Here is a 16,377-nt window from a genome sequence, read left to right as displayed (position 1 = left end):
ACCCTATTTTTATAAAAATTGCTTGAAAAATATAGAATCTGAACAGAGAGATAGAGTGGTCTGATCACTATTTGGAAATCCTAATATACTATGCTGGGGTTCAAAGTGCTCATGACCTTAAACCATGTCTTTCAGATCCATGGACAGTACTGGATAAATACTAAAATCCTTCTTCCTTAGGAACCACTGTTTCTAGGTCCCACACTGCTTATATCCCTTCTGATAACACATTTTTTCTTTGTATATTTTCAATTTGGTTGACTCAGCTTTAACTCACCCAGTTAAGATCATATTCTGATCTTGCCTCCTTGTGACCATACTAGGAACCTATAACCTAGTCTCCCTAAGTTGAACTTGGTGATTTGCAGGTGTCCTCTACCACACATTTACAATCTCCTGAATTATTACTATGACTCCATAAAGGCACTACTTAATAATTTATTACCCGTGCAAAAATATCCTCATTTTTGACCCACCAAAAAGTCTATCAACAAGGATGTTTTCAGGTACAAGGGAAGGAAAACCAAATCAAACTAGTTTAGTAGGAAAAAAAGAACTTATCATTTTGTGCAGACTTTGGTCTAAGTTTTTAAGCAGTTTGTTCATGGCATTGGCCATATTTTTCTGTTATATTCTCACTCTTGTACTTCTCCATGAGCTGGCTTCACCTTCAGATTGTCTTTGCTTCAAAGTTAACAAAATGCTACAGCAGTTAGTCTTCACATCTGCAAAACACTCAGTCCAAGACAATTCTCCACTGAACAGAAGTCTCCTACATTTGGTGTTAAGTTGGATTAGCTTGGGCTTAGATTACTAAACAGTCCTGAGCCAAATATTGATCATCATGGCCCCAAAGGAGCTAAGACAATGTCAGTGAGCTTACCCTAATTGAGGCTTACCCATGAAAGATGATATGGCGTCAAGCTTACGGAAATTATATGGGCACTACATGATGTTAGGGACCATCATAATGGCTGCTAGAGAAACAACTTCAGTCTATCCTTTGGTTACACAGATCCACTTATACTCTGTTTTTGTACCTATGCTTTCAGAAATTCTCAATTACATAAACTACATAAAGTCCATCCATAAAGAGGCAGGCAAAATTCTCCTAGTGAATCTAATTCTGAGTCTAGGGTTACTATGTTATAAGTATCCCATTTCATCAAATCCAGGTTTGTTGCTCACCATCCTGCAACTATTTCTGGAGTTGTTCAGACCCCTCTTATATAGCCTGTCATACACACTTAGCTTTGCCTGCCTTTTTTTGGTGCTATTACCACCACTGTATACTGTAAGTGGGATTTCATCAATATCATGCAGGTGCAACCTGGCACTTCCTCCCCTCCTCTCCCCCCCTGTGGCTTCCCTGTTGATACTTAGGTGTGGAACACCTAATTAGTCGGTGCCATGTATGCAAAACTCAGAATGCAAATATGTTGGACTCCAAATGGTAGACTTTTGACTACTTGGAGACAAGAGTTAATGGAAAACTTTTCCTTCTGTCTATTCTACTCCTCCTCCTTACCCATGCACACTCAGGAGACATACTTGATACCCCGGGAGATAGCCCTGCGGGATAAAATAAACATATGTATTTAGCAGCAGCCATCTCTCTACTGTAAACTTGTACTGTCTCTCTCCTTACTCTTTCCCTTTCAACCTTGTACCCATGGTTTGTACATCTTAATAATGTAATAATACATCTGCTTTTGATTCAAGTTCTCTTTTCTGGGGAGCACAGGCTAGGACAATGTGTAATAGATCTATGACACTTTCATTAACAAAAGTTAGTAGAGAACTGGATAAATGAAATAAAACTTCTATTTGGGAAAGGGGGCAATGAGAAACATGCAGAAATCCCTGGTACATGGCACATATTATAATCTTCTGGCCATAAATAACAAGGACAACCTGCCCTGGCAAAGGAAGGCATTCCTTGGTCAACTAATCAGAACACTCCTGGTTCTAACCTATGAATGGATTTCCCTTGTCCATTGTCTTGCATGGAGATAGACTTTGGAAAGGATGCAGTTTCTGGGGCCTGACCACTTGAGTAGCCCACTTCCTGTTGATGTGATTCCTGGATCCTTGGGATTATCTTAGGGTTTGAGAAATACAGACACTTTTGGCCAGTCATTGGGGTTTTTTGGAAGTACAGCTCACTTAAAAATTTAGTAGGCTGCCGGTCTATTTGCTTTGGGTCTATTTGCTTATGATCAATTCCACCAGCCAACATCAAAGCCAACTTCTTTGTCAGTTCATGCCTATATGAACTGGGGAAATTTTATCTTCTAGAAATATATCTCCATGGTCTTTTTATTTCACAGACCCTTGCTTAATGGCTGCAACTATATTCCTGGCCTGTGCCTTGAGGCAATTTGAAAAATTACTTTTATGGATGGACCCCTAATAATAATAAATTCCTTATGTTTAGACTACTCCATATCTGTTTCTTCACAGAGTGACTCTTCTTTTTGTTAGGCAAAGAATGCTTAGCAGGATGAGCTTGGAGGAAACCTGGTCTCACTTTTATTTCCTCCTGAATCCCCCCAGCTTTCTGCCTTGCTTGTCACCAACCTTGACTTGAGGTGGAGATTGTGGCATTTCTGTCCCTGAAAGATTCCAGATTAGATTGGTGGACATTCTGGTAATATGTCTTCTTAGCTCTTCTTTCTTTCTTACATTTCATACCTGATACATAAGGCAATTTGTCAGCTCTACCCTAAGGACATATCTCAAATTAGAAAACTTCTCACCCCATTCTCCACCAGCCCCAAGACAGTTCAGTCATTCCACCACTATCTTCTCTAAAGATACTATAATAGTCTTCTGATGTAACTTTACATAAATGTCCATGTGATCTGGTCCATCTTTTCTGTTCCTGCCTTCTCCTCTTGCTTACCATACACACAACTCATACTGGCCACCTAGCTTGTTATTCCTTGAAATAATCTTGAAATATCTTGAGGAATGTATACTCCCTGAGACCTCTGCCCAAGAACTTTCCCTCAGATGTCCTGATCATTCTATCTATAAATAACAGCACAAACCATTTTCTATCCCCTTGCTTTATTCTTAAAAATAATTTGTCACTCCCTAACTTCCACTTTGTAATTTTTTCCAATAGCATATCTCTATGAATTAGAATATTAGATTCACGATGACAGGGTCTTGTCTGCTATATGTCCCCTGATGAGGATAGTGCTGAGCAAGTAGGCATTCAATAAATACTCTTTCAGTTGTGCTACCTTCTGCCTCAGCTTGTCTCTTTCATACAAGATCTTTCTGTATTCTAGAAGAAAGAACCTATCAAGACCCCTGATGCTACAACTTCATCAAGTCTGAGTAACAATACATAAAAGCCACAACCAAGCCTCTATCTTGCTTACACATAACAAAGGTTACCAACTTCCTACTCTGGCATGGGGCTGGAGGTGGTCTTTGCTTCTCTCCTACCTGTTTCCTCCACTCAACAAACTGCACAATGAAATGTGGATGAGTAACCACTTCCAGTACCAAAATATGGATCTGTTAGAATCTTTTGGGATGCAAGCAATAGAAAGTGCAATTCAAACTGACTTGAACAATGAAGGGAACTCATGTACAGAAATCCTACTAAAACAAAACAAAACTTCCAGAGATATGTAAGCTCTAGGGATAATTTGATCTTAGTTCCTACTCTATTTCCCTCATGTTCTGTTGGCTCCACACTCCTCGAGATGTGACTTTCACTTCAGTATGGCTGCCCTCAAATTACTATCATATCCGCAGCAGTTCTAGATTCCAAAAATGCACACTGTACAGTCTAGTGATTTTAATCCTACCTGTATGATTCTTAAAGAAAATACAATAAATTATTTATTCCACTGTACACAACACTACATGATTTGACTACTGCTATTGCTGTGAGTAATAAAGCCCTTTGCCTTCTGCCAGGCGAACTTGTTAGCTTGAGGTAAAATATCGAAACTTTCTATTATGCTGAGTGAAATAAGACATATGGAGAAAGACAAATACCAGATGATATCACTTATATGTGGAATCTTAAAAACAAAACAAACGCATAGACAAACAAAGACAAAGCAGAAACAGATCCATAACTACAGAGAACAAAGTGGGGATTGCCAGAGGGGAGGAAGGGTAGAGAACTCAGCTAAAAAGGTGAAAGGGAGCGGGAAGTACAGGCTTCCATGTATGGAATAAAGAAGTCACAGGCAGAAGAGGTGAAACATAGGGAATATAGTGAATGGTACTGTAGTAGCATATGGTGACAGGTGGTTGTGACACCTATGGTGAGCACAGCATAACATATACTTCAATTTAAAAAAATAAATTTTTTTAACAATTTGGAACCTTTCAGGCTATCTATAATCTTGTCCTTCAAGTTTTTTTCACTCTCAGTATTCCTCATCCCACCTAATCTTTATAGTTGCATAAGCCCCAAGGTTTGGTGCCATACTTATTCTCTCTCTCACGTTCCCCATATCTCCTCCATAACCTGTTCCACCTTCAAAATATATAGAATATGAGCACCTTCCAAATACTTTCACTACTACCACCTCACTTAAGACACTGTTATTTCCCTCACAACATATTACCACAATAACTTCTAATTAGCCTCCAGCTTCTGATGTGTCCTCCATATTATCCATGAATCCTGGTAAAACATGAGTCAGGCACTCCTTACTTAATTCTTTTAATATAAAAACTTTTGTGAAGGCAGTACTATTTAAAACCTGAGTTTCTTCCTTTCCAGCTTTATTTCTGTCCATAATATTTATCCCTTTCAAACCTACCAAGTAATTTCATTACTTTTTAAAAATTTTTCAGTCTTTTACAAAAAGATAATAAGCTTCATGAAGGCAGAACTCATGTGCATTTGTTCACTGCTATAGCTTTGCACTTAGACTAGGATCTTGCACATAAAACATTTATATAAATAAATATAAATATTTATGTTCATTTATATATATTTATTCATACATACATGGTATATATGGATTATGTATCATCAAAGTCAAGAGAATAGGAGATTTCAAGTTAGAGTGATCAAGAGTGTCAATGATTTCAGAGAACTAAGGGGCAACTGACTGGCTCAGTCAGGAGAGCATGTGACTCTTGACCTCAGGGTTGTGAGTTGAGCCTCACATTGGGTGTAGAGATTACTTAAAAGTAAAATTTTTTTTAAAAAAAGAAAGATACCTAAAAATTTTAAAGGACTCAGATATAATAGATTGATGCATGTTTCAAAGGAAAGTGCCGGTGACCTGATAGCGATGTGCTTCAGTAAAGTGAATGGAGAAATAAGAGGGGCAGGGGATCGTTAGGAAACCAAGAGGGAATGAGACCCATGGCACACAGACATTCATCTTAGACAGGAGGACGGGCATCCTTCCATCATAACGAAAGGACAAAAGAAATGGTTTTCATAAGGTCGTAGGTTGGAGAGGAGAGGTTGATGGATAACTCATCCTAGTTCATCTCCCTTCTCCATGAAGTAGGATATTAGGAAGTTAGATTATCTTGTGAAAAGGGGAGATGGCAAAGAAATTTGGGGAAACAAAGACACTTGAAATGAATACTGTAGAGAATGAATGAGGAGACTGGAGGGAACCAGGATGGCAGAACTGTCCTATGTTGCACTTCTTTTATTGCATTTACTTTGTTACATTTTGTTTTCCTTTTGAAGGGAAGCTTTCATTTTAGGTCAAATAAGTGAAACTTATTTCCTAGCACCCATGGAGTCATAAGTATATGTGTGTGTAGATATGTACATGTGTAAACCAATGAATGTGTGTGTATATAGGTGATCTTTCATATACTTAGAATTTCATATCCCATACTCTCCTAGAGACACTCGTAAATAGCCTCTGCTATGCCAAATATGGACCTTCATTCATCTGTCAATCAAATAAACATTTCAAGCCATTTCACAGAAGTCTTTATTATCTGTCTAGAAACCATTTCGTTTTGGCTCTGTACAGCAACTTGTGCAATTATTTAATATTTCACTGAATCTTGGTCTTACTATTACATTAACATGGGTGGAAATGGAGAAGATACTGGTAACTAACATGATCAAGACAAATTGAAATCATTAGGCATTATGAAGCTGCAGGTCTCTAGCCTTATATGCTCACTGGCAAGCATGTGTGTGTGTTCAAATGTAAACAAAGAACAAGATGGAGACGACAACGATGACAAGAAGAAGAAGCAGAAGAAGCAGAAGAAGCAGAAGCAGAAGCAGAAGCAGAAGCAGAAGCAGAAGCAGAAGCAGAAGCAGAAGAAGAAGAAGAAGAAGAAGAAGAAGAAGAAGAAAACAAAGAAGATGAGGACAAAAACAAAGAAGAAGAAGAAGGAGAAGAAGGAGAAGGAGAAGAAGAAGAAGAAGAAGAAGGAGGAGAAGAAGAAGGAGATAAATTAAAGGATACAAGTAAAACTCTGAAAGTATGTCCCACTAGGAATAAGGAAAGGTTATTAATGCTGATTTAAAGAATTTCAGATTCAGTCTTGTGTTCAGAACAAGGGAGAGAGAAGGGGAAGCTTGTTCTTTCTTTGGAGAGCACTTTGATTTGACCATCTTACATTTCGGGTCCTCCAAAAGTCATTCTGGGCAGCTTCTGCCACTCTCTGTTCTCTCATTTCCCAGATAAATTCTTCCAGCTGTCTGACAAAACCTTTGAATTTCAACTTCAGTGACAGATCGTTTCCCTTGAAACACGAAAACTCCACAACTGGAATTTTCAGATTTTCCCTGGAGGATTTGTACACGTGCGCTAAACCCAAAGGGCTTGATTTAGCTGATGAGCTCACAGCCACTGTGGCTATTCTTTCCCAAGTTTCCACCGCAGACCATGGAGGAGGCTGACCATAATTAGCTGTTTCTTTCAACTGGGAAGACCCAACCCATAATTTGGACAGGAGCAGCCATCTAGAAAAGTTATTCTAAGCCATGTTTGTGCCTATCCTGATTCTGCTCCCCTTATCCTGTGAATTTACTGGCACTTACAATTTTGGAAGATCAGGCAAAAAGAACTATCTCCAGAGTAGACTCTACATGTTTCCACTTCAGCTCCAAGTTGTTTGAACAGACTGTCTAAGTGCAGGGACAAACAACTCCTGTGGTTACATGTCAGTCAAATTGCCATTAGTTTTATTTAAGTAATTTAATTAATGAAATAATTAATAAAGTTCAATCTAAATTATCTGATAAAAGAAGTATTAGAAGTGACATTTGCCTAGTTAGGAGTGAAACAACTACCTGCTGATGTATGATGGCCTAGCATAGCCACCAGAGGAGAGACTACTCTTCTTGGTAGACAGACGACAGGACACTAGATGAGACGAATGCCCGGGACACCCATGAGCAGACTGATTCATATGCATGGGAGCTGCTGTCCTTTTTCCTTCTCAGTTTACTGACCATTATTTGCCAACCTGGGATAGAAGACAGAAACAGGGTGCCAAACTAATTATGTGCAAACAACCCACGTAAATTGAGGCTATCCCAGACAAAATGTAGATGATAGTGCCGTCCTCCCTCCTGGGCTCTGGGCCCACTTATCAAGTGCAACAATAACTTTGCTACTGGTGCATCAAACATTTTCCCCACCTTCTTTTTCATGGAAGGGCAATCTCCTTTCTGGTGGCCAAACTAACTTGGGACACCATTCAGCTTCTTAAAAGGAATAGGTTTATCTGTTCTGACAAAGGTAGTGTTGGATATCTTAACACATTCATCAATTCCTGAAGGTCTGGTGATGAGTATTGTAGCAAACAACTTTCATTAATTACTTACATATTTTACTCAAAAAACATAGGATCAGGGAGTGCCATATACAAACAAAACATACAAACAAGATTCCTGCATTCCTTTATATCAGCTTTCCCAGTTAGTTCTTCAACAGAGAACTATCAGATGAGTGTATATTTCTCCCATGTATTTGTTCTTTGGGGGGGGGGGGTGGTTATAAATTTTTGGAAAAGAAATTTTATTTATTTTTTTTTTTTGAGGAGGAAGTCACTTTATTGAGGGGAGAACACTGCACGTGGCTGACACATGAAGGCAGCCTGGGGGGCGCCCTACACATCAGTCTCAGAAAGGGGCATGGCGGGCAGTTGCTAAGAAAGATTAACTGGACGAGGTTCCTCTGGCAGCTTCCTGACCATCTCCTTGAAGGCAAATGTGGCTACAGGTAGAGCCTGTCAAGGGTGCTTTGTTGTTTTTTATAAAGAACATTTTCTTTAGATTTTTTAAAGTCTTCATTTGTTACTTTCATCCTGTGTTCTCTCAAGGCCATCAGACTGACTTCTGTACAGATTGCCTTGATGTCGGCCCCAGAGAGGTCATCATTAGCTATGATCAAGTTATCCAGGGTCACATCATTGGCCAGCATCATCTTGCTTGGGTGGATCTGAAAGATGTGCTTCTTAGTCTTTTCATTGGGCAGGGGGAACTCAATTTTCCTGTCAATGCAGCCTGGTCTGATTAGTGTTGGATCCAAAGTTTCTATTCGTTTGTGGCCGTGATAACTTTCATGTCACCCCTTGAATCAAATCCATCCAACTGGTTCAACAGATCCAACATTGTTCGTTGAATTTCTCTTTCACCACCAGAATTTGAGTCATATCTTTTTGTTCCAATGGCATCAATTTCATCAATAAACACGATGGACTGTGCATGTTCTTCCGCAACTCGAAACAATTCCCGAACGAGTTTGGGCCCTTCACCTAGGTACTTCTGAAAAAGTTCAGAGCCAGCCACTCTTAGGAAAGTGGCTGAGGTTTGGTTTGCTACTGCTTTGGCTAATAAGGTTTTACCTGTGCCAGGTGGTCCGTAGAGAATGACTCTCTTTGGGAGCTTTATACCCATCTCTTCATAATATTCGGGATGAGTGAAAGGAAGCTCCACAGATTCCTTAATTTCCTGGATCTGGTTGTCCAAACCCCCAATATCAGCATAGGTTTCCTCCTGGGGGGCCTTTTTTACCTTCATCACTGTGACCAAGGGATCCGTGTCATCCATGAGCACCCCTATGACGGCATGTACCTTGTGGTTGAGCAGGACTGAACAGCCTGGTTCCAGCAGGTCCTTGTCTACAAAGGAAAGAATGCTGATGTAGTGTTCTGAGCCCACAGATGTGGACACGATGGCATGATTGTCATCAGTGGTCTCTTCCAACATTCCTACCAACATTGGGGTCCCCCTCAGATCATCCACCTTTGATCTTTCCTCCTCTTGCTTTTCTTCTAAAGGCTTCATTTGTTCCTGATTTCTAATGAATTCTTCCTCCGTGAGAAGGTAGTCTTTAATTCTCTCTAACTTCAGTAATTTTAAGCAGCACTGAGTGTGAGGTGTTACCAGTGGCAGCTTGCTGGCAGCATCCGGTCCCTTTGTTTTCTTCTTCTTTTTCCCCATTCTAGTTGGTACAAGAGGTTCGTATTTCTTTTTCTTGCCTTGTCATCCTTCTTGCCACATCCAGGGCCATGACCACCGCTCTGACTTTGTCTCATCTTGCTTTGGCTGCTCAAACCTGGAAAAGAAATTTTAAAAGGCAGGATATTAGAGGGGAACCTGAGTGGCTCAACTGGTTAAGCTTTCGACTCCTGACTTCAGCTCAGGTCATGATCTCACAGTTCGTGAGTTTGAGCCCCACTGTCTGCACTGTCAGCACAGATCCTGCTTCGAATTCTCTCTCTCCCCTCTCTTTCTGCCCCTACTCTGCTCACTCTCTCTCTCTTTCAAAATAAATAAACTTAAAATTTTTTAAAAGTAAGGCAGTTAGAATCACATGATGTGCATAATATTGGGACTTACTGTGTTAATGTGATTGTTTGATTCAATAGGCATTTAATAACCACTTGTTATGTGTCAGGCATATACACCACATATGTATATATGGTGGCTCTGAAGTTCTAGCAGATATATATATGTAAATACTTGATAATATATATAGTATTATCAAGATGGTCCAGTCAGGCTTGTATACCTGCAATTATGGTGCAGCATGACAGGTGTGCAGGGCCTTGGTGTGCACAGAGTGCTGGAAGGGAGCTTGGAGTCCTCAGAGGAGGGAGGGGGTACAGCATCTACAGCTTATGGGACTCTCAAGGGCGATACTTGAACTGACCCTGAAAGGAGTGACTGAGGAGGAGCGCCATTGCACGGGAAAGAGTAGAACACAGGAATGAGTAAAAACAGGAGACTGGGTGATACCAGTAGGAACCCAGCAAGAGTGATGATGGAGAAGGTGTTCCAGAGAAGTGCTCATAGTTAGGAGTGGAGATGTAGCATTTTTTAAAAGGAAAAGAAAAGGAAAGAAATGCTTTTGACAAAGCAAATTCACAGAGAATGTTAGCACAATTTCTCTTGGCTCTGCTTCTAAACTCCTAAAGGAAGTAGGGTGGGGCGAGGCTGACGCAGGTAGGAATAACAACAATCACCCCCGTTTTACAGATATGAAAACTGATAGGTTTGCTCACCCTGTGGAGTATATATTATTATCCCCCCCTCACAGATGAGGGGACTGAGGGGCCGAGAAGCTAAGTCCACTTTACACTAATGAGCATCTATTTGTTAAGTATCCAGTTCATGTAATAAGAAACATTTTATTGGGAGAGTGTGCCATCTGTGTTGACTTTCTCTATCCTAATAAAACCTGAAAAACTGAAAAATCTCTACTTGATTTGCAACATTTAGGCACTGAATAAATATCCATACCACTCACATTTAAAATGCTTCACCCCCAAACCCAAACATTGTCAACGTCTCCTGCAAAACTATGACCCTGAGTTTTTAGTTGTTGACTTGAAGACTTTAGGATATTTCATATCTGCCGCAATTGAAAGAATGCTATTCATGTTAACCACAAGAGGCTTAAGAGAGAAGCTAACTGCTGCATCCGCATTCTTGGAGATAGCAGAAGGGGCTGTTCTGTTGCTTGACAGCAGCAGGGGCCTGAGGGCCGTCTCAGGGAGCCTGCCGCCAGGGAGGTGACTCATGGGGCAGCGCCAGAGCTTCGGAACTCATCTGCTTCAGGAATGAGGAACTCAGCGCCCACAGGGAATGAGATCAGTTGCTTTTAAGGACAATCTGGTTGTCAGGCTCAATGAACACCCACATTAGACATCACCGGTCGTGTAAGAAAAAAGACATGTGGTTCCTCGGCTGCCTCTGAAACTCTGGCTGCACAGGAACACTGGGAGACATACTTTCCCCAAGGCCTTCCAAGAAAATGAGGAGTGCTTGTTTTCCACAAATTTGGTTAGTTTTAGGACTCTGTAATTTCGAAATAATACTACCTTCCCTCCGAACGTGAATTTATTCTAAGGCACCATTTTTCATGTGTCCCTCAGCCATTACCATTGTCTCCATTAAGAGAGACATATTTTCTTGTTCAGATCTTCAGAGAAAAATACTTTAATGGATTATCTTACGGTCTTTTTTTTTTTTTTAATGTTTTATTTATTTCTAGGAGAGAGAGAGAGAGACAGCGTGAGCAGGGGAAGGTCAGAGAGAGAGGGAGTCACAGACTGAAACAGGCTCCAGGCTCTGAGCTGACAGTCAGCACAGAGCCCGAGGCGGTGCCCGAACCCACGAACCGCTAGATCATGACCTAAGCTAAAGTCGGACGCTTAACCGACTAAGCCACCCAGGCGCCCCATATCTTACGGTCTTTAAAGACCTGTAGGTTTTCAGTAATCACTTCTTTGGACATAAACCACGTATGCGCCTTGGGGTCTTTGTTTTGCACTATGCATGTACTAGTGAGAAGTCCTCAGCGGGTGGCAGAAAGAAAAACAAAAATATATACCCTATCAATTTTTTGATCTATATATACTACATCAAAAAACTTTGTTTATACAACCAACCAAATTTTATTGAACCTGATTTTATTACACCTATCAAAGAGATATGTATGCTATAGACGCAACAAAAATTTAGGGCACCACAAATCTTGTCACTTATCCATGAAGTGACCTTTGACTTGGATTTAGATCTGTCTTTGGAGGTTAATCTTCAGAAACACAGTATAGAAAACATATAATCATAGCCTCAGTGATTGAATACTCTCTAATGTTATAATCAAGTTTAATCATTCTATAAAGTCTATCTTTACGAAAGTGTCCTAAAATTGATCCATTATTGGTGCATTCCTGCCATTAACGCAAAATGAATAGCTTCATTATATAGCAACTTCACAGAAAAGAAGAGAAATTAAACCCCCCTATCTTCCCTCCTTTGTTTCCCAAAGGGAATTTAATTTTTTTTTCTTTTTGAGAATTTAATTTTGTATGTGCAGAATCCCGGCTCTGTTCCCAGCTTCTCTAACTTCCTTGACTCTGACCAGCCCCTGACTCTCACTCCACTTTTGGCCCCAGGAGCATTTTTGCCAACATGTACTGAAGACCAGCCCTTGGAAAGCAGCTTGCCAACCAAGCCACTGGTAGTCATGGAAACCTGACTTATATTCACACTTTGGGGCTCACTTGCACAGAGTCTCAACTCACTTGGTCTTACATACCAGCAGGCCTCAGACTGACAGTGGCAGCTGACATATCCCAGGCCTAATATTTTAAATATTCATATGCAGTGATTATCTCATCTGTACTACAAAAAAGTTTAGTTGATTCGTATTCAGAATCTCTAATTATATACAGTAATTACAAACCTCATAGTTAAGATAAATTTTTAGCTTACTGCTTTGCAATAAAATAAGATCTCATAATGGTTATTCTGAGGGTTAAATTAAATCATATATCTTTACTTATAGGTTGAGGGTGAAGGTTTGCAGACCTGTTTAGTAAAGGAAACTTTGTGGCGTATGCTACACACTATACAGGGTATTGTGAAAGCTAATGTCCTCATCTGAAATTATACACTTTAATAGCATCTAATGAGTATATTATTTTGTAACTTAACATGGGTACCTTATGTTTTTAATTTTTTTAAAAAAATTTTAATGTTTATTTATTTTTGAGAGAGACAGAGTACAAGTCGGGGAGGGGCAGAGAGAAGGAGACCCAGAATCCAAAGCAGGCTTCATGCTCCGAGCTGTCAGCACAGAGCCCATCAAGGGACTTGAACTCACAAACCATGAGATCATGACCTGAGCCAAAGTCAGACGCTTAACTGAGTGAGTCATCCAGGTGCCCCAGGTACCTTGTATTTTTAATTCATTACCTTTTGACTATCTGTGTTTTATCTCCCCAAATATCTTGTCAGTTTCTAGAAGACAGAAGCTGTGCCCTATACTCTCATTCTTCCCCATAGCACTAACCAAGTGTCTGCTCAAAATAAGCACTCAATCGATATCATGTATCTGCTTTGTATTCACAATATCTGGTTACAACCATCACCTGGAGAGCAGATATTCTGATCTTTTTAGAGACTCAGTGTGAGAGGCTAAGTGATTGCCTAGAATCCCATAACTTGTAACATGGTAAAAGCAGGATTCAATAGAAAGTCTGTGCGGGGCGCCTGGGTGGCTTAGTCGGTTAAGCGTCCGACTTTCGCTTAGGTCATGATCTCGCGGTTCGTGGGTTCGGGCCCCGCGTCGGGCTCTGTGCTGACTGCCAGCTCGGAGCCTGGAGCCTGTATCAGTCTGTGACTCCCTCTCTCTCTGACCCTCCCCTGCTCACGCTGTCTCTCCCTCTCTCTCCTAGAAATAAATAAAAATATTTAAAAAAACAACAACAGCAACAAAAGAAAGTCAGTGTGCCTCCAATGGCCATTCCTCTTAAAGAATTGTGCCCCCGCCCAAGAAGCTCTTTCCTCTAATAACCTGGACCTCCAAATTGGAATGAGCCTGGAATACTAAGAAATGTTTAAGAACTCTCAATTTAAAATACTGAATTTTCTTTTATAAGTATTCATATGCATTCAGTATTTTCACTATAAATTCAATACATGAATTGTGTTTATCAAGACCATGGATGGAGTTTAATCTACCCTCTACGTCTAGCTTATGGATAGAACAAACCAAAATTTTAAAAGTCATTGATAACATTTCCACTAATTAATCAGCAGAGCAATTGTGATGGCTATAGTAAAACATCGTAAAGTGTTCATTCAAGATGTTTTAAAAATTTAGAAAGCATTTACTGTGCTATTACCATCCCTAAAAGTGCCATCATTATTATACTTGTGTTAGAGGAGATGAATTTGGAAGCTTAATTGCTTTAGTCTATTTAATTATACATCTTTTATTCGTCATGAGAATCTTGCTGTTTACACTAACTGAAAGATGAAATCCATATTCTCAACATTATATGTATTGTTAAGAACTACCATAGATATGCCCATGGTATATCGTTCACATGTTAGTTTAATAACTATATTTGGAGTTGGGTCACCTGGGTGGCTCAGTCGGTTGAGTATCCAACTTCAGCTCAGGTCATGAGCTTATGATCTTGTAGTTCGGGGGTTTGAATCCCTTGTCAGACTCTGTGCTGATAGCTCAGAGCCTGGAGCCTCCTTCAGATTCTGTGTCTCCCCCTGTCTCTGCCCCTCCCTTGTGACCTCTCTCTCTCTCTCAAAAATAAATACACATTAAAAAAAAATATTTGAAGAACTGTATTTGGAGACACTAGTACTTTTATTTTTCCCCAGAAAGGCAAGCCTCTGATTCCTTCTTTCTTATGGCATCAACACTCATTCTTTCTTGAATCTTTATGTGCATAAACAGAATTTTTCAGAGGAAAATGCCATTAGCCATGGTTTGGGATTCCTAGTGCCAAGTCAAAAAACTCTGCAACAGTTTTTTCTAAACAACAGATGTTCACGATGCCATCTTTCAGCAATGGTTTGTTCACCATGAACTTCTAATTATCCACAGGTTATCAGATGGCCTCTTGGAGCAGTACTGCCCTGGGAGCCTATGTGCTAGCTAATTGCTTCTGAATTCTGTGCTCACTGTTTCCTTTACCCATCTGGAGCATCTTGTGGGAGTACACAAAGACCCTGGCTTCCCAGCAAGACTGTCAACTCACCCTCTAGTGAGAGGTCACAAACTGGCCACCCGAGGGTGAATCTGGCTCCCAGATGCCTTTCGTTTACTGAGTGTAGTGTTTGAGGTCGCTCAGCCATATTATTGCTTTGAAATCTGGCTACTCTGCACATCTGAAATCTGGCTACTCATGAAAATCATTTGGGAAGCTTTTCAAATTCATGCCTGAGACCTGTACCCAGATAGTCTAATTTAATCAGTCTGAAATAGGACCTGGCTGCCCTCTGAATATGTTTCAAGCTCTCCAAGCGATTTCCATGCTAACCACAGTTGAAGACTGCTACAATCTATATTTAGGGACAGAGAGTATCGTCAAGAAGGAGCTCTGAACTGAACAACAGGGTAAAAACCTGGGAAATCTGGGGATGAAGAAAGGAGAAGAAGCCACTCTGGGCCAGACTAACGATGGGTGAATAACCCCCCCCCCCCCACCATGGGTCATATGGAAGAGTCAAAGGGCAAAGCAAGTAGTTGTTCAGGCCAGGTACTCAGAGACAACCTTTTAAAGGTAAGAACAGTCAACAAATCTAGAATTTCTCTGAAGGCAGCTTATAGTGCCAAGGTAAATATGGTTAAATCTCTACTATTGGAGGCAGCACCCAGAGAGAAAGATGCCAGGACCAAATGAAATAGAGTAGGGTAAACATCCTATTTAGGATAGAGCATCCCAAAGTGATTCCACAAAGTAGTTCAGGACGAGGCATGAACGATGAGAGTTTGGTAATGCCCTCCATTTACTGAGTCTTCGTGTGTGTTCTAGGAATTGTTGCTGCAGGTTAAAACAGTGTAATTCAAGAAAACCACCTTGATGCAGAATCAAGGCAACAAATGTGGTGCCGTGGGTCTATATCAGCAGCAACAGAGATGAAAAGAGCTTCTATTCCCATCAGGTGCCATGGTCTTCTGAAGGGGCAGTGAAGCTTGTGTACTAAGTGTTAGGAGTGGCAGTTAATCAAGACCACATAGCATAAGAGACAAGTGTTTGAGTTAGTGCATCATGGAGCCTCAGGGAACTACATGGGGTGTCAGAAGGACAACCATTCCATTGGAAACACTGTACCCAACAGACTTTGGCAACACCATGAAGTTCTTTCTGTGAAGAACACATTGGACCTGATTGATTCATTAGTATTGTTATTGTTATGTGGCCGTATTAGTTATATTTTGCAACCAAACAAATTACCCTAAAACTTTGCAATTTAAAGTAATACTTATTATGTCACAAAGTCTCTGAGGATCAGGGATCTGAAAGCAGCTTAAGTGGACATTTCTGGTTCAAGGTATCTTCTTAAGACTGCACTCAGAAGTGGGGGACCTGGGTGGGTCAGTTGGTTAAGCGTCTGACTTCAACTCAGCTCCTGATCTC

General features: G+C 40.4%; 1 protein-coding gene across 1 annotated transcript; it reads right to left on the bottom strand.

Moving 5' to 3' along the window:
* Positions 1 to 8,192: 8,192 nt before the first annotated feature.
* Positions 8,193 to 9,516, bottom strand: LOC120221742 (26S proteasome regulatory subunit 4-like). The gene is given in 3 exon segments (XM_039219301.1): positions 8,193 to 8,518; positions 8,521 to 9,459; positions 9,462 to 9,516. Coding segments are annotated over 3 exon segments (1,320 nt in total).
* Positions 9,517 to 16,377: the final 6,861 nt, after the last annotated feature.

This window comes from Hyaena hyaena, unplaced genomic scaffold, assembly GCF_003009895.1.
Source record: "Hyaena hyaena isolate Hyena2069 unplaced genomic scaffold, ASM300989v1 scaffold_805, whole genome shotgun sequence".
Taxonomy (NCBI): domain Eukaryota; kingdom Metazoa; phylum Chordata; class Mammalia; order Carnivora; family Hyaenidae; genus Hyaena; species Hyaena hyaena.
The sequence above is the reverse complement of the archived record's forward strand: the minus strand, read 5'-3'. Positions and strand labels throughout refer to the sequence as shown.